The sequence below is a fragment of the Aquarana catesbeiana genome, linkage group LG07 (assembly GCF_042186555.1).
Source record: "Aquarana catesbeiana isolate 2022-GZ linkage group LG07, ASM4218655v1, whole genome shotgun sequence".
NCBI lineage: Eukaryota > Metazoa > Chordata > Amphibia > Anura > Ranidae > Aquarana > Aquarana catesbeiana.
The window spans coordinates 328,650,577-328,674,595 of NC_133330.1; the positions used below are offsets into that span (position 1 = coordinate 328,650,577).

The 24,019-nt window shown below is 43.5% G+C and overlaps 1 protein-coding gene across 2 annotated transcripts in view; it reads right to left on the reverse strand.

Moving 5' to 3' along the window:
* Positions 1 to 2,586: 2,586 nt before the first annotated feature.
* The window catches only part of ATG4C (autophagy related 4C cysteine peptidase), a 48,022-nt gene continuing 26,589 nt past the window's right edge, over positions 2,587 to 24,019 (reverse strand). For both annotated transcript variants that reach the window (XM_073593819.1, XM_073593821.1), the window contains exons 6-11: positions 21,207 to 21,277; positions 17,748 to 17,869; positions 14,245 to 14,323; positions 13,449 to 13,525; positions 8,093 to 8,212; positions 2,587 to 3,106 (exon numbers count right to left, since the gene is read on the reverse strand). In XM_073593819.1, coding sequence (XP_073449920.1) covers positions 2,936 to 3,106; positions 8,093 to 8,212; positions 13,449 to 13,525; positions 14,245 to 14,323; positions 17,748 to 17,869; positions 21,207 to 21,277 — 640 coding nt within the window. In that variant the 3' untranslated portion in view covers positions 2,587 to 2,935. The remainder of the gene's footprint in view (positions 3,107 to 8,092; positions 8,213 to 13,448; positions 13,526 to 14,244; positions 14,324 to 17,747; positions 17,870 to 21,206; positions 21,278 to 24,019) is intronic.

Genomic DNA, 24,019 nt, shown 5'->3' on the forward strand with positions numbered 1-24,019 from the left:
AATGTATTCTGCTACAGGTCTTTGGTTCAAAAAGAAAAAAAAAAAAAAAATATATAAAAGTATGTTAATTGGTTTGTAGGAAAGGTATAGCGTCTACAAACTATGATAGAGAAATATTTTTTTTGAGGCCTTAAAATGACAAAATCCCCCCAAATTATCCCTTTTTGGAAAGTAGACAGTCTGCGGTATTTAGTAAAAGGCTTGGTGAGTTTTTTTAAGTTGTAATTTGTTACAAAATGTTTGTAAAATTAATTAAAAGAAAAAAAAAAAAAAATTTCACAATTTTATTTTATTTCCCCTCCACATACAGTCACCAATGCATTACAGCGTTATGTGACTGGTGTGGCACTGATCAGGGATACTGACAGCTGACAGTATGTATATACAAATAAAAAAAAAAAAAATTGAAGGTTTTTTTATGCATCCTGTCAGTTTAGTGATCAGGGATTAAAAAAAAAAAACAAAAACTTTTACACTATTATTGCTTATAACAGTGATGATTACTATATAAGCAAAAGTTTTAGCTTTCACAAATTTAAATTCATGACAGCTTGTGATCTGTGATTGGCTACTGCTAATCACAGGGTGCTGTGTTTGGCCCAGGTACCATGTGATAGCTGTGGACCAATCACAACATTGCAATAGTGAGCAAAACAGTCATGAATGGAAGCCATTCATAACTATTTTGTTTACATTGTAATCATACGATTAATCATAGCGATCATATGATACCCTGGCTGCTCACAGAGGCTGTCTCCCAAACACTGTGATCCACTGTGTCACCGGGGTTGCACCAATATGTGTCCCTGAGCGTGCCCAGCGATTTACCGCTACATCACTGTGCCTGCAACTGCTACCTGCTCACAGTGTAATTACTCTGAGCGGGTCGGCAAGTGGTTAAACAACAAGTGCAGTTGAATGTGACCTGCATATATGAAACCACTTGCTTAAAACTAAATCTCTCTAAAACAGAGCTAATCTATTAGTCCCTCCCCTCATGCCAGGGTACTAGGTGTAATCCTAGACTCTGACTTGTCATTTCAGCCCCAGGTCCAATCGTTGTCAAAAATTTGTAGAATTCACCTCCGTAACATCTCTAAAATTCGCCCCTTTTTAAAAATAAGAAACCACCAATCTCCTCATTCACTCCCTTGTTATCTCTTGCCTTGACTATTGCAACTCCCTTCTCATTGGCCTGCCTCTCCATAGGCCCCTCCCCTTTTCAGTCTATCATGAATGCTGCTGCCAGACTTATCCACCTTACCAACCGCTCAGTGTCTGCCAACCCTCTCCTCCAATCCCTACACTGGCTCCCAATCACGCAGCAAATTAAATTCAAAATACTAACCACAACATACAAAGCCATTTCCAACTCTGCCCCGATCTTGTCTCCAAATATCACCCAAACCATCCTCTCCGCTCTTCTTAAGACCTCCTACTCTCAAGCTCTCTCGTCTCCTCCTCCCATGCTTATCTCCAGGATTTCTCCAGAGCCTCTCCCATCCTCTGGAACTCGCTACCTCCACCTGTCCGGCTATCCCCTACTCTTGCTACCTTCAGGCGATCCCTGAAAACTCATCTCTTCAAGGAAGCCTATCACGTCTCTAACTAATCTTCTACCACTTCCATCAGCTTCTTTCCCCACAGTTACAACCTTTTGTACCACCTGCCCCACCCTATTAGATTGTAAGCGCTTCTGAGCAGGGCCCTCTTAATCCTCTTGTATTTTATTGTATTATAACTGTATTGTCTCCCTTTTTTATATTGTAAAGCGCTGCGGAAACTGTTGGCGCTATATAAATCCTGTATAATAATAATATTGACAATCATATTGGGGTGTATATCCTGAAACTGGTGAGGGTACGTTGCTGAAACTCTGTGGAACCCAAGAAGTAGCTTGGATGGGCTACAACACATGTTCAACATTACAGCACAAGTCCAGTTGAAGGGGGACTACAACTAGACACACCAAGACCTGGATAGAGGAGAACCTTCAAAGGTGTATATACCCTGAAGCTAAAGCGGGAATGTTCCCAACACCTGTTGGAATCGAAGTGGCTTGAACAAGCTTCAAAAACATCTTCAATGTTACAGAAATAGTCCAGTTGAATGTGGCCTACTACCAGATATACCATGACCTGGATGGAGGAGAACCTTCAGACATATTGACAGGCGATTTTGGTGTATACTGCGAAACTGGTGAGGGAACGTTTCTAAAACTCATTGGAACTGAAGGGGCTTGGATGATGAGCTATGGAATGTCTTCAACATTACAGAAAAAGTCCAGTTGAATGTGACCGACTACTACCAGATACACCATGACCTGGATTTGATGCAAACATTCACAGAAATGCTGTATTGGGGTGTATACCGTGAAACTGGTGCGGGAATGTTCCCGACACTCAACTGAAGAGGCTTGGATGAGCCAAGAAGTGTCTTCAACATTACAGAACAAGTCCAGCTGAATGGGACTGACTACTATTCCCTTTGTTGCGTTGCCCTCCAAAAATAGGGCAGCAACTCATCCCCAGAAGAAGAATATGAGTTTTCAAATCGAATTTAGAATACATAGAAATCATAAACCTCTAAATCCACCTTGTGATTTATTCTTCTGTAGCCACCAAACCAGAATTTCAACTATCACAAATTGTCAAAAATGTACAATGATGAAGCTTTAACTTTCACTATTTTAGATACAAAAAAACTCAAAGTTCACATGAGCCTTCCAAAAGCACATACTCTGGTGTAACCACCTTCCAAAGATCTTCTTTCTTAAAATAGTGATTTTTTTTTTTTTTAAAGAGGTCTAAAAACATTAAAATTTTAATTTAAAAAACAGATTGTAAAAACAAAAAACAATGAATAATAACAGTCTAGTGTTGTAGGATTTGCAGTTGGATAGACTATAGAGGACCGCCAGGAACGAGGAAAACTTTTACAGCAAGACAAACTCCTCTGCACTGTAGCTATTTAATCTCGTCTTGTCCTCCTCCATGAAAAGGTCAGACTGCTCGAACAGCGGCGAGCAAGCGAAATCAAAGTCTTGAGCGTGTCCATTGACAAAGGTAAATAATGGATAGTTCTGTTTGCTGGAAGAATTTAGAACCTGAAAGAAGGAAAAAAGGAGAGACATGTCCTAAGTACTGTGTGCTAGAAAAGTTAAACAAAAACACCAAGGGCCCCATTTACATTTTCGCAGTGTTTATGTTCATTGCATTAGGAGCACATTGAAAGTAATAAATTGGCCAAAACACCTGTGCGTTGCTTTAGGGCAAGGATAGGCAACCCTGGCACTCCCAATTGTGGTAAAACTACAGATACCATGACACATTGGCAATACCAATAGCCACAGGTATGACTCGTGGTGGGAGGCGTGATGGGATTTGTAGTTTTGAGTGCTGAGGTTGCCTGCCCTTGCCTTAATGCATTCAAATTGAAGGGCACAACAATGCACATTACCAAAATGCAGATATTTAAATGGGTCCTAAGACACTGTGCTGGGTTGGCAGAGGTTCCCATGCATACGGGCACCAAAATGGGCCAATGGTCGTGTAAGGTAAACTCCGAAATTGACCCAGCCTTGAAGTTCCAAACTATAGTGTGGAGGAATAGAGGTGTTCCAAAAAAACAAAACAAAAAAAACAAAAAAACGGGCCAGGGGGACCAGGCCTACCCACAGAGAGCACGGGCCAGACCTACCCACAGCACATGTAAGCAAGTATACCAGACCCTTATCGGAGCATGCAGACAGGCAAGCCATGGAAGGGGGTGCAGACAGACGAGCGAGCCCTTCGAACCATACCAGGCCACGTGCCCTCAACATAGGGGGTGCCAGAGCACCCCGTCTCCATGTTGATGAGGACAAGGGCCTCTGCCCCACAACCTTGGCTGGTGGTTGTGGGGGTCTGCCAGCAGGGGGAGAGGGCTTATTGAAATCTGGAAGCCCCCCTTTAACAAGAGGGTCCCCAGATTCTGCCCCCGATGTGAACAAGTATGGGGTACACTGTACCCCTACTCATTTACCAAAAAGTGTAAAAAATATAAACAGACAATCTCCCTGAAGTAAAGACAATCACAATGATCGCCGCAGCCAACCCGTAAAAAAGCTGTTATTTAACGCCAGGAGGCCGCGGAGCTGTGAGCTTCTTTTTTTGGGTCAGCGGTGGCTAACAATTCTAGAATATAAATGTGCACCCCAGGTCAAAAAAAATAAAATCACATTTTAAACTACAGAATAATGTGCAGCCCCCCGCCCCCCCCCCCCATAAAAAAAAGTCAACATGACCAGCACATTTTCATCAAATTGCCCCCAATAAATATAATGTAAACATCGGCTCCTGTCACCCATCTGCATAAGGCCAGTCCAGATCACGGAACCAAACCAGATTACCAATTTTCTAATACTTCAGAGGAAGTTTAAAAAGGAGAACTCCAGGTCAGCGTATTATATACGTCATATCAACAACCCACAATAAATAAGGTAAATGCAAGAAATTCTGCTTTAGACTGCTATAGCATTAACTATATTTTTTCTCTACTTTCATTACCAGAACTGTAATCCTGATATTATTCTGGAATTTGTCCAAACACTTCCATCCACATCATTGTTTACTATAATAATACAAGATTAGGGCATGGAAACGGAAATATCTTCCATTGTATTGATAAGGGGGTGGGGTATTTACTCTACAGTGTACACACATTGTACAGTGGGTAAGAATTCACCAATTCAATGGCGCCACCTACTGGAAGTAAAAGTCCAAGTTTAAAAATGAAACCGACTATACATGGCAGTAACCCATAGCAGCCATATTTTAGTCCACTTCTCAACCAAGCAAAATCATATATATATATATATATATATATATATATATATATATACATATATATACACACACCTCTCTCTAGCTCGCTCCCCCTCTCTCTCGCTCCATTTTTTTTTTCTATTGATTTTTTTTTTTGGCTGTTTTTTGCTCAGTATTTAAGAGTTTTTTTTTTTTTTTTTTTTTTTTTTTTTTTTTTATTTTATTTACCGGAAAATGTATCTGAGCTTTTTTTGGGTATGATTTGTGTAAAGTCGCTTTGAACTTTTTATTCCACTTTTTTTACAGTTTGTAAAAAAAAAAAAAAAAAAAAAAAATAGAATACAAGAATGTAAAATAATGAGTATACAGAGGGGCAGTTTTTGAACACAAGAAGAAGTACAGGATATGTAAAAAAAATAAAATAAAGGACTTCTAAATCCCTAGGAGGCCGTTTAAACTCCACTGCTTCTTCATAGACACCTTAAAGGGATTGTAAAGGAAATTAAAGGAATTTTTTTTTTTTCTTTTAAATAACAAACATGTTATACTTCCCTCCACTGTGCAGCTCATTTGTGGCCCCGAACCTGGTCTTCTGGGGTCCCTCAGCTGCTGTCTCAGCTCCTCCCCGCAAGAACCACCTTCATGCGAGCTCTTTCGCATGGTGTTTAGGTGTTGCCGGCGGCTATAGCTGCTCACTGTATCACTCGGCCCCGCCCCTGGCGTGCCGCGTCGTTGGATGTGATTGACAGGAGCACGAGCCAATGGCTGCGCTGCTTTCAATCCATCCTCTCTAGCCAATCATCAGCCAGGCTGAGCGGCGAAGAGGACATTAGGGGTGAGCGCAGCAGGTTTAGGGATCAGGTAAGTAAAACAGGGGGGCTGGGGGCGGTATTGTCGGATGTTTTTTCACCTTAATGCATAGGATGCATTAAGGTGAAAAAAACGCAAACCTTTACAACCCCTTTAAACGTGTATCTATCCAAAACTTTGTTTGGGGTTTAGATTAGGGAATAGTGACATATGATTTAATCCATCGCTGAGTAACTTTCTTTAACCACTTCAGCTCTGGTAAGTTTACCCCCTACATGACCAGGCCATTTTTTTGTGATAAGGCACTGCGTTACTTTGACAACGTCCAATAGGACGAAACGTACGTCGGAAGGCAGACGCGCTGACGTCATCGTTTCTACCCCATTGTGAACGGGTGCATGCAGGCCGGCCGGCTGATATACAACACATGCTGTTACTCGAGATTTTAATGTGAGTGTGCTACTTTTATTCTTTATTCATTAAATTGTTTATACTGATTCACACTATGGAGGATGTGTCTTTTATTTCCCTGGGTTCCTCATGCTGGGTTTTTGGCTTGTATGTTGGAGAGTTCCGGGCGATCCTCCCTCTATGCTAGTATCATTGGTGGTGTCCCCGCTGAGTGGATTTCATACATAAGCCTTATGAAAGCTTGCCTTTGGTAAGCATACATCCTTATAGGTGGTGGATCCTTCTCACGAGGTGTTTTTTGTTCATCAAGCCTGTAGTCACTATTGGTGAAATTATTTGCAATAAGGACTATCTTTATTTGAAGTCACTATTGGCCACGGACTTATTCCTTCTTTTTTTTCTCATCATTTTTTCTCATCATCTTTTATCATTTTTTTCACTGATTTATTTGTCTATAGTCATAATATTTAATATTTATAATATTGATCACGATCAAGTTGTGTTGATATCTGGGTTCAAATTATAATATGTTGTTTTATTTATAACATTATAATCAAGGTAATAGGTTGATGGGGTATTTATTCACTATATGATTTATAGCGCGGTTCTGTTGACTGTTTTACTGCGTTACTTTAACTGCGCAGTTGTGCGCTGCTGTACCCAAATAAAATGTAATTCCTTTTTTTTCCCCACACATAGAGCTTTCTTTTGGTGGTATTTGATCACCTCTGCGGTTTTTATTTTTTGCACTATAAACAAAAAAAACCGACAATTTTGAAATTAAAATCATATTTTTTACTTTGGTATAAAACTATCAAAAAAAAAAAAAAAAATCTAATTTCTTAATCAATTTAGGCCAATATGTATTCTGCTACATATTTTTGGTAAAAAAAAAAAAAAAAAAAAAAAAAATAAGCGTATATTGTTTGGTTTGCGCAAAAAAGTTATAGAGTCTACAAACTATGGGATAGATTTACGGAATTTTATTTTTTTACTAATAATGGGGGCCATCAGCGACTTATAGTGGGACTGCGACAATGCGGCGGACAAATAGGTGAGACTTTTTTGGGGACCAGTGACACCAATACAGTGATCAGTGCTAAAAATATGCGCCGTCACTGTACTGACACTGGCAGGGAAGATCAAAGGGTTAACTTTGTTCCCTAGGGATTGCTTGCCAACTGTGGGAAGGCAGAGATCTGTGTTCCTGCTTAGCAGAAACACAAGATCACTGCCTTCCCTTGTTACAGAACAGCAATCTGCCTTGTTTACATAGGTTCTGCTTCTCTTGGGGGACGATCGGCAGGTAGCGGCGGACATTGGGTCCGCTGGACCCGCTGTGTCCATTTACAGCAGAAACGGGTCGCTGGAGGCGCACAAGACCCGGAAGTGCAATCACATACAGGTACGCGATTCTGCACAGGAGAGGCGCCTTGGCACCGTACCAACTGATTACATACCTTATTTTAGGCCCAGTGATCTCACTGGGTCTCTGTGCTTCTCTGTACAATGCAAGCAGATGGCTGGTGGACAAGGCCTGCAAGGGGCTGTACTTCGCTTCATAGCTCATGACAAGCCCTCAGCCCTAATGCAAGCAGTGGGCCGGCCCCTGGGAGGAGTTATACAAATAACAGAATGCCTTGATGGCTAGAGGCGTGTCTGGAGGAGTGGGCATTCTTGTATGCAGACCACCCTAGGGAACATCCACATGGGATGCTGAGCCTACATGAAAGAACTGCAATCCAATGAATGAAAGGGGCAGGACAGAAACAGTCAGTCTGGGGAGGGAAAGCGCCAGATTGTAGACGTTCTCCAGCCAGGTAATGAGGTGGGGCTCTTTCTGACTTGCTGCAGAACTTCTAATGTACATTGTGAGAAGCTCGCAGTGTGCAGTGAAATCAGAGTAAACCATTTCAGGAGAGGAGCCGGTAAAACCGTGCAAGGCTGAAGAGAAGGCCGGAGGACAGATTTAATACTCCTGTCATTTTATATATTTTTACAGTCTGTGTCCCACCGGGGAGACACTTTCCTTCACTTCCTGTCTGCAGACACATCACTTCCTGTACCTTTGTGAGCTCCTCCTCAACCTTCTTGAAGTCCTGAGTGTTTTTGCAAAAAAATCCAATTGTGCAACTCGGATCCATTTTTTTAAACGGCATTTTCTTCGGCGAGGGGCAGTGGAAAGACTGCAAGAAAAAAAAAAAACAAACAAAAACACAAAGATGGAACATCAAAACTACAACCAAAGAAAGATTTGAGGATCACACACTCAACTTACAGCAATGTGAAGATGTAATCGGCCGAGATTTTAAAAGGATTGCATTAAAGCAGAACGTGTGTGTAAATATATATATATATATATATATATATATATATATATATATATATATATATATATATATATATATATATATATATATATATATATATATATATATATATATATATATATATATATATATATATATATATACACACACACACACACACACACACACACACATATACACACACACACACACACACACACATATACACACACACACACATATATTATTATTATTATTCAGGATTTATATAGCGCCAACAGTTTACGCAGCGCTTTACAATATAAAAGGGAGACAATACAGTTATAATACAATACAATATTGGCTCATGGGCATAGAGGTCCCCAATGTGTATTTGGGGTCCTAGAAATACACACTTTTTAATGCTAGGCATGGGTGTGAACCTGGCCCAATTGAAAAGTGATTATCGAACATTAGGAGCCCTACAGATCGAACCTTCATCCCTTCATTGGTGAGAAGGGCAGGTTTGTACATCTCTAGGCCCTTCCACACAACTCCTCACCAACAAGTTGGAGGTTGCCGGTTTCCCATACACCCGTGTTTGTATGGGATGAACCTAAAACCAAAGACTGGTAAGTTGCAATATTTAAAAAAAGTAAAATTCTTGGGTTTAGACACTGTTCAATCCTTTACTTTCCGCTGTTGGAAAAAGCCGACAGCCCTCCCCTCGGTAAATCCTGGAAATGGTTTATTTTGCCTAATGCTCGCATTTGGCGTCTGTTTTAGACATTCTCGCGCAAGTCATATTTCAAAGTGTTGTCTGAGACAAAATGCCTCGACTCCGCCACACCCTCCCGCAGATTAAAGAAAATAATTTCATTTAAACTCCTTACCCGGCATAATATCGTCTGGAAAGCAATGTTTAAATGGGATAATGTGTGTGATTTTACCTAATTAGATTTGCAAATCTAAGTGCGTAGACTCAGAGCTGTAGTGAAACGTACACGACTCCGCTGGGTTCAATCCGTCAATGTCAGGGATCGTTTTGATGAGTCTAGAATCGGAGCGCCAAGGTTTATGGAAAGTACCAGCTCGGATGTATAAAATTAAAGGGGGAAAAGATTTAAAGGGGGAAAAGATTTAAAGGGGGCCCAGATTTAAAGGGGGCCCAGATTTAAAGGGGGCCCAGATTTAAAGGGGGCCCAGATTTAAAGGGGGCCCAGATTTAAAGGGGGCCCAGATTTAAAGGGGGCCCAGATTTAAAGGGGGCCCAGATTTAAAGGGGGCCCAGATTTAAAGGGGGCCCAGATTTAAAGGCACCAAAGGATGGGAGGATAAGGGGCCAAGATTTAAAGGAGAAGTACAGCCAAAGCTTGTTTAGCTGTACTCCACCTGTGGATCACAGGAGTGCAGTTAGTTTGCATGCCAGTGACCAGTTTTCAGCAGACTGAAGCTCGCTGTTGGCTGATGTCACAGAGCCAGTCCAGGCAAGATCGTAGAACACCAGGATCCGCCCACATGCCTGGGCCGGCACCCGGTTCAGCCTCTCCACAAGCCGCCGAGAGCCTGAGCTGGCCGCTCCTGCCCCCTGCACAGCTTAGTGCACTGACAGTCGCCAGCTCTCTGCTTAGGGAGCCCTGAGAATCAAGCGAACGGAGTATGATCACTTGGTTGTCAGTGTTAGAGCTGGCGGGAAGAGATGTAGCATCCACCTAGGGAAGTATTATTCTACGGGGGAAAAAAAAAAAAAAAGTCCACACTTCTTTTATAAAGGGGCCAAAAAGGACGGCGGGAAAGGAAAAGGGGCCAAAAAGGATGGCGGGAAAGGAAAAGGGGCCAAAAAGGATGGCGGGAAAGGAAAAGGGGCCAAGATTTAAAAGGGCCAAAAAGGATGGCGGGGAGGAGAAGGGGCCAAGGGCCAAGGAGGATGGGTGGAGGAGAAGAGACCATGATTTTAAGGGGATAGGGTGTGAAGGGGCCAAGTGGCTGGGAGGAGAAGCCAAGATTTAAAAGGGGTCGAGAAGGATGGGTGGAGGAGAAGAGACCATGATTTTAAGGGGATAGGGTGAGAAGGGGCCAAGATAGAAAGGGGCCAAGTGGCTGGGAGGAGAATGGGCCAAGTGGCTGGGAGGGAAAGATGCCAAGATTGAAAGGTGCCAAGATTATGGGAGGAGAAGGGGCCAAGATTTAAAAGGGGCTTTATTAACCCCTTTATGACCACCTAACAGGTGCAGTGGAAAAAGGGTGGCCTTTAAATACCTACACATTTCACTGTGTTGCTGGGTGGCCGATGTTTATGTGCCGAGAGCACACTCCCATCACAAAAACCAAGCTGTTGGCTTCCAAGCATGTGATCACTGTGACAATGGTCACATGATAACCAATGCTTCCCACCCTCAGGGATTTTCAGAACTGTTTAAAAGGGGCGTAAGGGCAGACAGGAAGGGTTAACATTCGTGGACCACTACATAAAAAAGAAAAAAGGAAAAAAAAGAAAAAAAAAAAAAAAGTTTTAAGGGATCAATCTGCATCATGTCCATTTATTCTGCAGGAGAAAACCGCCAGCTAGCATAGCAATAGCCAATTCATCTGAAATTTAAAGTCCTCATTCACATGGCCAATAGCACTGGTACTGCGTGAATGACACCTTTGAACTTGTGCCTGCATCCACCCCGAGCTTCATGCAGGCAGCCCATGGAAGCAAATGCAGCAGCTGACAGCCGCTTGTTGATATTTGGAAGGAGCGAGGCCACAGCCCACCACCCCTGTGTTCGGGACACTCAGGATTCGCTCCAGCACGCCTGCCAAATTTTGACATGTGGCTGTGTGCACGCAACTGTTGCATTTGCATTCACTTCCATAGACTGCATGCAGGCAGCTTGGGGCAGATACAGGCGCAAAAAGCCTTGTATTCAGGGGCTTAAAATCGCTTGTTTAAGCAGGAGTCGGTCAACTTTTGGTACAGCGGTCTGTTCTACAGAAGTCGGTCTAATGAAGAACCACAAGTCCCCCTTTAACACAAAGGCACAGCGAGGGAGATCCCCACACTAACATCACTCGTGTTAGTACGGCGATCTACGTCTCTTTGTTCAGCCCGCTAAGTTGAATGAATAGTGAATAAAAAAAAAAAAAAAAAGAAAAACATCTTCCAGTGTGTACCAGGCTTAAGGTCTCATTCACACAGTACGGGTGCCAGTGCCTGTGTCAATGGAGCCTAAATCAATTTTTTTTTTTTAGGCCAATGTAGCTGCATTAACTACTATAAGGCCAATGTTGCTGCATATTTCCCCATCCACTGGGACTTAAAATTATAGAGGTCTATGATTAAGCCCTGGTAGGCGGGGTGAAATGCATCAGGGGCATGGCTTAGAAAATCTACTGGGCTTTTCACGCACAACCATCTCTCGCGTTTACAGAGAATGGTGGGAAAAAGAGAAAATATCCAGCGAGTGGCAGTTGTGTGGAGGAAAATGCCTTGTTGAGGTCAGAGGTCAGAGCAGAATGGGCACACTGGTTCCAGATGATAGAAAGACAACAGTAACTCAAATAACCACTCGTTACACCCAAGGTATGCAGAATACCATCTCTGAATGCACAACACAACCAACCTTGAAGCAGAAGACCACACCGGGTGGCAGTCCTGTCAGCTAAGAACAGGAAACTGAGGCTACAATTCACACAGGATCACCAAAATTGGACAATAGAAGATTGGAAAAACATTGTCTGGTCTGATGAGTCTGGATTTCAGCTGCGACATTCAGATGGTGGGGTGTAAGAATTTGGTGTAAACCACATGAAAACATGGATCCATCCTGCCTTGTATCAATGGTTCAGGCTGGTGAGGTAATGGTGTGGGGGATATTTTCTTGGCACACTTTGGGCCCCTTAGTACCAACTGAGCATTGTTTAATCACCACGGCCTACCTGAGTATTGTTGCTGACCATGTCCATCCCTTTATGACTACAGTGTCCCCATCTTCTGATGGCTCCTTCCAGCAGGATAATGCACCATGTCACAAAGCTCCAATCATCTCACCACTGGACAATGAGGTCACTGTACTCCAATGGCCTCCACACTCACCAGATCTCATCCCATAGAGCACCACACTCACCAGATCTCATCCAATAGAGCACCTTTGTGATGTGGTAGAATGGGAGATTCCCATCATGGATGTGCAGCCGACAAATCTGCAGCAACTGCAGATTTGCGTGATCCTCACAAGTCACTATGGAGAAAAATTTCTGAGGAATATTTCCAACACTGCTGAATCTATGCCATGAAGAATGAAGGCAGTTCTGAAGGCAAAAAGGGGGTCCAACCTGGTACAAGCAAAGTGTACCCAATATAGTGGCCGGTCTATCTACATACACACCCCAAATTTTGGGTTGTCACCAGAACAGGAATATAGGGAAAGTCTTCTAATGGGGACACTAGTTCTGGTGATAACCAAAGATTGAGTTGAGTGGTATCTTGATATAGCGCTGTCTTACCCCGAAAGGGTCCTGATGCGCTTGACTAGGGCCAATTTAGACGAGAGCCAATTAACTTACCAGAATGTCTTTAGAGTGTGGGAGGAAACCGGAGTACCCGGAGGTACCCAATATAGTGGCCGGTCTATCTACATGCACACCCCAAATTTTGGGTTGTCACCAGAACAGGAATATAGGGAAAGTCTTCTAATGGGGACACTAGTTGTGGTGATAACCAAGGATTTCCTCACTGTGGAGAGATTTCCTCACTTCCTGTTTTGGCTATGGGACAGGAAGTGAAGGGTAATCTCCCTAATGGAACAGATAAAAAAAAAACAAAAAAAAAACAAATGTTTTGCCTTTAGTTCTACTTTAACCTCACCGTAGCACTAAAATAAATACCCAAAATTGTATAAATTTCCCTATTACCCCCCAAAACCCAACATCTTGGGAGCCAAAAGCTCTTGGTCCAACATGGCCGCACCAAGCCCAATTTCGGCCCCGGCGGCAAACGGCCATTTTTTTTTTCCTTCCAACATTCTCTATAAAATGGAGATTCTTACCAAGATGCATAAAGAACATTGCATAATTTCAGCTCATAATTAGCGTGTAAATCAAAAGAGTCTGAACAATCAGTGCCAACCCACCGCCGCGGCGGCCTCACCTCGAGAGGGAAATCCTTTTTGCTGACATCTACAAAAGATTGGCAGTAATGAGGATCCATGTATATCAAACTGTCATCTGCAAGGACAAAACAAAAGACAAGTAATTCAAAATACACTCCATTATCGGCCGCCTCGCAATTCAATTTTCTATACAGAGAAGAAAAGCCGGCAGACAATGCCCCCTTTGCCAACGCCACGCCGGCGGCTGACAAATTTTTTTTTTTTTTCTTTTTTAATACGTGGGACAGATTAACTCTCGCCTCATCAAATATGCTTGTATAAGCAGGTTTTTTCTGTGCGGCGATGAGTCTGTCACTTAATTTTTGGTGATGAAATTACTTTCACAAACACACAATTATATCGCGGTGAAAAATGGAGCGGCGGAGAGGCTCCGACAAGCAGGACATATTGCTTGTCATCCTAACGTCAACTTGCCCGGCTTAAACGGCACGAGTGTAAATATGTAAATAAAAAATCTGCCAAAGGGAAGCAGAGGAAGGCTCTTAAACTTTCATTAGTCGCCGTTTAAAATATGCCTTGTTTATGCAGAGAGAGGAATTAAAAAACGGGAGCTTTGTGGGGAAAAACCAATTACAATGGCGGCCCAATGACAAATGAGTGGACCATAAGTAGGTGCTGAGGAATTAATAGAGGACACTCAGCGCTATGGTAATGATTCCGTATGGGAATGGTCATTTATGAATGTGCAAGAGTTTTTTTTTTTTTTTTTTTTAAAGGCGTGGGGGGTAGAGGGATAGAATTACATATATTCAACAGAAATACAAATGCACCCACCTTGAAATCCTACAAAGTAATAGGACTGTTTTGGCCGCCCACCAATTATTCCTATGCAGTATTCAAGGCTTAGAATACCCTGGATATTAAAAAAAAAAATAAAAAAAAAAAATTATGTGATCAATATAAAAAGATTATAATAAAATAAAAAAATATGATATTAATATTTCACAAACACTATATAAATATTTACCTTATATACTCGAGCCAAATATAAGCCGAGGCACCTAATTTTACCACAAAAAAACTGGGAAAACTTAGTGACCCGAGTATAAGACGAGGGTGAGAAATGCGCAGCTACTGTAAGTGGAAAAGAGGGTCAACAATGCCCATTTGCAGCCTCACTGCCCATTTGCAGCCATAGGTCCCCCGAACTTCAAACTCGGTAGTTAAGGGTTCCTAGATGCCCCCTAGCTGCAGCCAAAATTTGGGGTCTCTGGACCCAAAGGATCCCGAAATGACATTGCTGCAGATGGACACAGTTGACTGACTTTGGGGCCCCGTATCTCGGGCCACTTGGTGCTAGGAACCCCAAATTTGGCAAACCCAGTGGAACTAGCACTACAACATATCCAGCTGGGGTTCCTAGATATGGGGCCCCAAAGTCGGTTCGGAAAATGTCAAGCACCTTTCTGCAGCAGACTTTATCCACTGTACATAATTTTTTCAATACTTTTTTTTATTGATATATGTCAGACATGAGTGAGGAAAAGCCGATCAACAGCTTTTCCTATTGACATCGTGATCAGCCGTGATTGGACATAGCTGATCACGTAGTAAAGAGCCTCCGCCGGAGGCTCTTTACCAAGATTGGTGTAGCGGTGTGTCAGACTGACACACTGCTCCACCGATCGCCGCGATGCTGCTGGACGTCATACGACGCCCAGTCAGGATAACTGAACCACCGCCCAGCCGTCAATCTGCTATTGGCCGGGCAGTGGTTAAGGCATTCAAAAATAGTACTGCTTGAGTGGCCACTTTAGCATGCCTTGTATGGGCTTTAACCGCTTCCCGACTGCCGCACGCCAATGTACGGCAGAATGGCACGGGTGCGCAAAAGGGCGTACCCATACGTCCCTTCGGCATATGGGAGATTACAGGTTTCCCAATAACCTATACCAGCATATTCAGATGCCTTTTCCCTAGCAAATTGGAACGATTACACTATGGGAGCCTTTCTTGCTTTTATTTCCGGAGCCATACAGCCTCAGCCACAGACCCAGATGCTGGTATAGGTTATTGGGAAACCTGTAATCTCCCATATGCCTGGATAGACCTTTGTTGGTCTTTTGAGTCGGTAAGGAGCCTCATATCCACTTGGGTGTATTCACTTTTTGGGAGATTGGATTTCCTTTATCACGGATTTTGGATTCGTTTTTCTTCTTTTTTACGTTTATGAACTTTATATATGGAATTTTTTTAATCGCACTATTTGTGATGGGACTTTTTATGTGCTCTTTTTGGTTCTTTTGACACTATTAATTTTAGTATTTCATTATACACATATCCTACAGTGGTCATAATTTTTATGGTAATTTTTCACGGTATTAATTATGATATTATGTTTTAATAATTTTTAATAATTTTGGTATTTTCATTTATTGGTTGTCCTTAGCGCTGTATAATATTTATACTATTATCTAGAGGATGTGTCTGACTCTTTTATGCTGGCTGCTTTGGTAATTTGGGTTAAAACCTTGTTTTTTTATTTGATGTGTTTTTAGTTTGTAAAGGTTAATCCCTTATAGCTACCAATCAATTATTGGGTTTCTAGCGCAGCGTTAACCCTTTTTGGGTTTTTTTACATATTATGAATAGACAGAGTCAGCTGACTCTATCCATACACAAAGGAAGGAGGAGGACATGGAAAGAGACAGCGGAGCGGAGGGGGGCAGCGGAGCGGAGGGGGGCAGCGGAACGGAGGGGGGCAGCGGAACGGAGGGGGGCAGCGGAACGGAGGGGGGCAGCGGAACGGAGGGGGGCAGCGGAACGGAGGGGGGCAGCGGAACGGAGGGGGGCAGCGGAACGGAGGGGGGCAGCGGAACGGAGGGGGGCAGCGGAACGGAGGGGGGCAGCGGAACGGAGGGGGGCAGCGGAACGGAGGGGGGCAGCGGAACGGAGGGGGACAGCGGAACGGAGGGGGACAGCGGAACGGAGGGGGACAGCGGAGCGGAGGGGGGCAGCGGAGCGGAGGGGGACAGCGGAACGGAGGGGGACAGCGGAACGGAGGGGGACAGCGGAACGGAGAGGGACAGCGGAACGGAGGGGGACAGCGGAACGGAGAGGGACAGCGGAACGGAGAGGGACAGCGGAACGGAGAGGGACAGCGAGGATGCGGTGACAGTCAGCAGGGATCGCGTGTGGGGGAGTTACAAGCACTGATCACCGCTATATAGATTTCACTAAAGCAGCTGAAAGCCGCTGGGGGAGAAGCTTGTAACTCCCCCACGTGCCGATCACTGCTGACTCTCAAGGTATCAGGGGAAGCATTCATATTTTTATTTCATGCGGCGACCGGTGACTTATAGCAGCGGGCAAAACAAACAATGAGGCTTTTGTCACTTTGAACCAGTAACACCAATAATGATCAAAAATACGCACGGTCACTGTACCGACACTGGCAGGGAAGGGGGTTAACATCAGGGGCAATCAAAGGGGTTAAATGTGTTCCTAACATGTGCTTTCTCACTGTGGGGGAGGTGCTTTTATTATAGGAAGGCAAAGATCCGGTGTTACTACTTTTGCAGGAACACAGATCAATGCCCTCCCTACTGACAGAACGTCGTTCTGGCTCTCTGCCCAAAGACAGTCAGGTACTGACAGACATGGAGTCCGCTGTACCTGCAGATCGGCTCCTACTCTGTATAATCACAGTGGGAGAACGGTCGTTGACAGAGCGCATGCACGCCCCTGACCCGAAGTGCAGAATCACATACTAGGTACGCGATCTGGCACAGAAGAGCCGTATATGTAAAGTAAAAACAGTCAGCAAGTGTTTAAGCAGCGCCGAGACAAGGTCATCCAGCGCCCAGGGCAAAGATGCCCAACACCACCCGCCCCTTCCCTTAGGGTTAGCAGTGATGTTGCGGTCATTACTCCTATCAGCCTTGTAACAGAAGTAAACTGGCATAGGACGCCCCATCACCGGAAGCAACCCATTGTGACCAGGGAAGCTGCCCCCTCGTGCCCACCCCTTGTTCCAGCCCTGACTAAGTATCCCAATGAAGCCTAGAAGCACACATTACACAGCCACGGACCTCTCATTATGGAAACCCGTTGTGGGAAATGCCATAGAGCCAATCACTGGAGTACATAGTCATGAATTAGCCGCAAAGAGGCTTCAGTAAATCAGCAGCACTGATATAAGGATGAAAAGGGGAGAAAACGGAATTTTCCAAAAAAGGGGTCTCTGTGGAGCACTTCAGTGTACGGTTTACATTGAATACAAGGAAAGTCACTGCTAAACGGGAGGCAAGAAAAACCATTGTTGCTGCATCTCCCACCTTCACAAACTCAAAATATTCCATGTTGGTCCTCTCTCCGCCCAGCCTCACCGGAACCAGAATCAGGATGGATCTCTCACAGTCCGAGTTGTTCTGTTGGTCGTAGACGTCTCCGCTGTAAACTGTTCACATGAAACAGGCAAATATTGCATGAGAAGATTTACTCTTACATATCTCTGTAATCTACCACCTGAAAAAGTCACGTCAAAAGCTGAAGTTTAATTTATGCAAATACTTTCTCTTATCCCCTCCCCCCCCCCCCCAATCATCAGGCACGCTAAAATTTTTCAACAAAACAGGAATACTTCCTGAGAACCAGCGAGGAGATCACCGGGTCTGTCTGCTTGTCTGCTGGTCATTAATCTGGGGGGACAGCACCTTGCCTCCAATCTTTTAAAAGCTTTATATGCAGGAATGTATGCCCAGTATTTGTTTTTAGACATGTGCGCTGACAAAAAAATTTGTTCGTTTTCGTTTAATTTTTTTTTTCTTTTTTCGAAAATTTAAAAATGTGAAATTTCAAATTTAAGATTCAAAAATTCTTTTTTCCGAAAAAAAAAAAAAAAAAAAAAAAAATGAGACGCAAACAATTTTTTTTTTAAATTTTTCGGGAATTTGAATTTTCAAATTTTGAAAATTTGCAATTTCACATTTTGAAATTTTCAAATTTCCGGAATTCAAAAATCCAAAAATCTGAAAAAAAAAAAAATTATCAGTAAAATTTGAAATAACTAATAAATATTAAATTATAGGTATTGGAATTTCCTTTCAAATTTGGCTGTTGGTGAACGTAACGAACATAAATTTATGTGAAGTTACGAATTATCTGAAATAACGAATGCCGCATCTAAACAAATGGCATGGAACAAATTAATAATAAATTATAATAAAACGTTTTTTTTATTGTTATTAGATCATTACATTCCATTCATTTAGATACGGCATCCGTTATTTCAGATAATTTCGTAAATTCAGATAAAATTCGTACTCGTTACGTTCACCAACAGCCAAATTTGAAAGGAAATTCCAATACCTATAATTTAATATTTATTATTAGTTAGTTATTATTTTGAGTTTTTGAATTTTCCAACTTCCGAATTTTCCAATAAAATTTCCAATTTTTCCAATAAAATTTCGGAAATTTGAAAACTCGGAAATTTGAAATTACCGAATTCATCAAAATTCGTTAAAAAACGAATTCGGAACTAAACGAATTGCACACGTCTATTTGTTTTGACATGCATGCTCATCCCTGCTGGGTACTGCAGACTGTAGCTGTGCAATCTGCTGATCAAATTGCTCGATTACAAATCAAGCAACTGATCAGCAGATTGCACAGCAAAAGTCTGCCCCACCCAATGATCAGCAGAAAGGAGCATGCACATCTAAAAACAGATGCCAGGGATGTGTTCTATATAATGCTGGATGGTAGAGAAACCCAAAGCTGTAAAAGGCGGGCAGTGACAGTACAGATTAGGAAGAGAGGGGATTAATGATGGATGTTGTTCAGACAAGATATGGACAGCTGAATTAAGAACTTGGCCCCATCCTCCACATCACAGCTTTTGAATGGCAGCAGTGGGAGCCAATGGCTCCCGCTGCTATCAATCTGTCCAATGAGGAGAGAGACAGCAGCTGGAGCCGCTGTGCTCATGCACATCGCTGGATCAGAAAAAGGGGGGTCTGGGGGGAACCTGTAGGACAGAAGGTTTTTCACCTTAGTGCACAGAATACATTAAGGTGAAAAACCTTAAAGAGGAGTTCCGGCCGCCCTTTTAAAAAAATTAAAGTCAGCAGCTACACATACTGCAGCTGCTGACTTCACATTAGGGACACTTACCTGTCCTGGAGTCCAGTGATGACGGCACCGCAGCTGATGTGGTCAGGTGCTGCCACCATTGCCATTGCTTGTAAGGGAACCCGGCAGTGTAACCTTTCGGCTTCACGGCCGGGTCCCTACTGCGCATGCACGAAGCGCGCTGCGCTCTCTCATTGGCCCGGCGGCTGCTGACTTACTTCGCCGCGGCCTGGTACCTGCTCCCTCCTCCCCCCCTGAAAGGTGCTGAGGGGGGGGGGGGGGGGATCAGATAAGCGGAAGTTCTACTTTTGGGTGGAACCCTGCTTTAAGGCTTTAAAAACACACACAAAAAAAAAAAAGTGTAAGGCTGGGGGTTACCGACTAGGTCTGCATATTACAGTCATCTAATGAGACGTCCAAAAACTGGGGGGGGGGATGAATTTTACCACCCTAATCACATATAGGTCTATTGCAAATCCAATGTCAGAGGTCCGACATGCCCCTCCCTGCAAATCAGCAACAGCATGAGCTTTGCCGATTGCATGCTATAGGTCTGGCAAGAGGACGCGTTGGGCCCATGCTACCTTCATGGAAGAAGTGGTCTGTCTGCGGAGCTCGAACACGTTCTCTAGCCAGACCTACTGTATAGCTCTCCAATCAGCAAAGCTTTGCCTTTGCTGATTTGCAGGGAGGGGGCATGCCAGACCACTGAAGATAGCATGGGCCCTTCTCTGCAGCATGCTGGCAGGGGATAGGCTTTTCTACAGTAGCTGCCTTCTAAAGAAAAACAAAACAAGATTACACACCTTGTTTTGATGCACTTGGAATGTATTTAGCCAATTTAAAGTTGTTATACACATTTAGATAAGTGCAAAATAACTTGATTCTGCCAGATCTCGTGTGAGCCAACGATGTCCTGCAGATGAGGAAGGGGCTAAAGGGGCTGGGCTGGCGCTCCCTCACCCCATGGGCCAAGGTGCCGTGTGGCTCCCCCCCCCCCCCCCACGGGCAGCCTCCCCCCCACTCCCGTGGGCCAAGGTGCCGGCACGGCCTCCCCCCCCCCCCCACGTGCCAAGGTGCCGACGCGGCCTCCCCCCCCCATGGGCCAAGGTGCCGGCGCGGCCTCCACCCCCCCCCCACGGGCCAAGGTGCTGGCGCGGCCTCCCCCCCCCCCCCCCCACGGGCCAAGGTGCTGGAACGGCCTCCCCCCCCCCCCACGTGCCAAGGTGCCGACGCGGCCTCCCCCCCATGGGCCAAGGTGCCGGCGCGCCCTCCACCCCCCCCCACGGGCCAAGGTGCTGGCGCGGACTCCCCCCCCCCATGGGCCAAGGTGCCGGCGCGGCCTCCACCCCCCCCCCCCCCATGGGCCAAGGTGCCGGAACGGCCTCCCCCCCCGCAGGCCAAGGTTCCGGCGCGGCCTCCCCCCCCACTCCCATGGGGCTGGGCTGGCGCTGCCTCCCTAAGGGCCAAGGTGCCGGCGCGGCCTCCCCCCCAATAGTTACTTTCCTAAACTTGCAGCATGCTTAAAGGGATAAAATGTAAAGAAAGGTTCATGTATTGACTCAACACATGGTTTAAACTTAAAATTAAGTTCAACTTAAATACAGAAGTACTATAGTTTCCATTCAAACAGATAACCATTTTTTGTGGGAATCACTTACTTGTACAGTCCTGAGCAACATAAATGGTGATCCCTCGCAGCTCCGGGTCTACAGACTCCTCAATTGCTTTTTCTAGGGGTTAAAAAAACAAAAACAAACAAAAGATAACTTTGTACAGTATATTTTGTGATCCACACCTCCCTGCTGAACAGAACAGCCAGGTCCCACACTCAGACTTCACTGCAGAAGACATTGCTGTTAAGCCATTTATCCTGGTCTCAAACCACCCCCGCCTGTGATTGGACAATGAAGGAGCAGTGCCATAAGGATGACATCAGCTCAATCCTGTGACCTTCTCTCCTGTGGCACTAATGCCTCGTACACATGTTCCGATTATCGTATGACAAATCGTTCGCATTTTGTTGCATAAAACTACGATCGAATACAACAGTGCAAAATGTGTGTAAGATTTTTCTCATACGATTCTGGAAAAATCTCTGCTGTGCGTAGCTACGCATTTTAAATGATGTCAAATACGTGTGACCCCTGTGTCTTTCTGGTTTATTTTCGTGTTTCCGAGCATGCGTGGTGTTTGTCGATCGACTTTTAGCGGACGCATACTGTACTAATTACACGATTGTCGTAGGATGGGCTGTCGTCCGACCAAAGTTTTCTTGTTTGTCCCTTCGGATTTGGTTAGACGGACTGTCGTGATCGGCTGTCGAAAGCTGCATACGAACAATCAGATTATCAAACGATCTGTCCGAAAGCGACTTTTGTTGTCCGATAATCGGAACGTGTGTATGGGGCATAAGGGGCCAAGCCCAACCTCTGAAAAACAACCCCACACCATAATCCTGACCTCAACCCGATAGAACACCTTTGGATGAATTAGAGCGGAGACTGTGAGCCAAGCCTTCTCGTCCAACATCAGTGCCTGACCTCACAAATGCTGTTTCTGGAAGATTGGTCAAACATTCCCATAGACACACTCCTAAACCTTGTGGACGGCCTTCCAGAAGAGTTGAAGCTTTTATAGCTGCAAAGGGTGGGCCGACTCAATATTGAACCCTATGGACTAAGACTGGCCATACACTTACAAAAAAATTGTTCTATCCATTTTCGAAAAATAAACATTCGGCTGTGAGAATGACCGATAAATCGTTCAGTGGACATAAATGAATACATTTTTTGTTCGTTTTCACCTATACCTAGTGCAAACAGTTTGGTTTGCAAACACAATAACCTTGTGTTGTATAATATATCGTTCGGCAGAAAATTTCCAAACTTGTCCTTTTTTGGCTTAAAAACTTCCCAACTGATTATTGATTTGTGCCCAATAACTGGTCAGAAAAGGAACGAACAGTCTAAATGACTGAATTTCGGCCGATTTTTCGTATATTGTATCGCCAGCATAAGACTGGTATGCAGGCAGAAGTCACAATACTTTGAGAAAGAAAGAAGAAGAAAGAAAGAAAGAAAGAAAGAAAAGAAAGAAAGAAAGAAAGAAAGAAAGAAAGAAAGAAAGAAAGAAAGAAAGAAAAAGAAGAAAGAAAGAAAGAAAGAAAGAAGAAAGAAAGAAAGAAAGAAAAAAAGAAAGAAAGAAAAAAAAGAAAGAAGAGAGAGAAAGAGAGAAAGAGAGAAAGAAAGAAAGAAAGAGAGAAAGAAAGAAAGAAAGAAAGAAAGAAAGAAAGAAAGAAAGAAAGAAAGAAAGAAAGAAAGAAAGAAAGAAAGAAAGAAAGAAGGAAGAAGGAAAGAAGGAAAGAAAGAAAGAAGGAAGAAGAAAGAAGAAAGAAGAAAAAAGAAAGAAAGAAAAAGAAAAAAAGAAAGAAAAAGAAAAAAAGAAAGAAAAAGAAAAAAAGAAGAAAAAGAAAAAAAGAAAGAAAAAGAAAAAAAAGAAAGAAAAAGAAAGAAGGAAAGAAAGAAAAAGAGAAAGAAAGAAAAAAAAAAAAAGAAAGAAAGAAAGAAAAAGAAAAAAAGAAAGAAAAGAAAAAAAGAAAGAAAGAAAGAAGGAAAAGAAAGAAAGAAAGAAAGAAAAAGAAAAAAGCTATATAATATCTCTCTCTATATCTATATCTATATAATAGACACACACATCCAAAAATGGGCTGGTCAAAATTCTTGGCACCCTTTCAAAATCGTGGATAAATAAGATTGTTTCAAGCATGTGAGGCTCCTTTTAAACGCACCTGGGGCAAGTAACAGGTGTGGGCAATATAAAAATCACACCCGAAAGCAGATAAAAAGGAGAGAAGTTCACTTAGTCTTTGCATTATGTGTGTGTGTGCCACATCTAAGCATGGACAACAGAAAGAGGAGAAGAGAACTGTCTGAGGACTTGAGAACCACAATTGTGGAAAAAATATCAACAATCTCAAGGTTACAAGTCCATCTCCAGAGATCTAGATTTGCCTTTGTCCACAGTGCGCAACATTATCAAGACGTTTGCAACCCCTGGGCACTGTAGCTAATCTCTGGGCGTGGACGGAAGAGAAAAACTGACGAAAGGTTGCAACGCAGGATAGTCCGGATGGTGGATAAGCAGCCCCAAACAAGTTCCAAAGAAATTCAAGCTGTCCTGCAGGCTCAGGGAGAACTATCCGTCAACATTTAAATGAAACACTATGGCAGGAGACCCAGGAGGACCCCACTGCTGACACAGACATAAAAAAAGCAAGACTACAGTTTACCAAAATGTACTTGAGTAAGCCAAAATCCTTCTGGGAAAACATCTTGTGGACAGATGAGACCAAGATAGAGCTTTTTGGTAAAGCGCATCATTCTGTTTACCAAAAACGGAATGAGGCCTACAAAGAAAAGAACACAGTACCTACAGTGAAATATGGTGGAGGTTCAATGATGTTTTGGGGTTG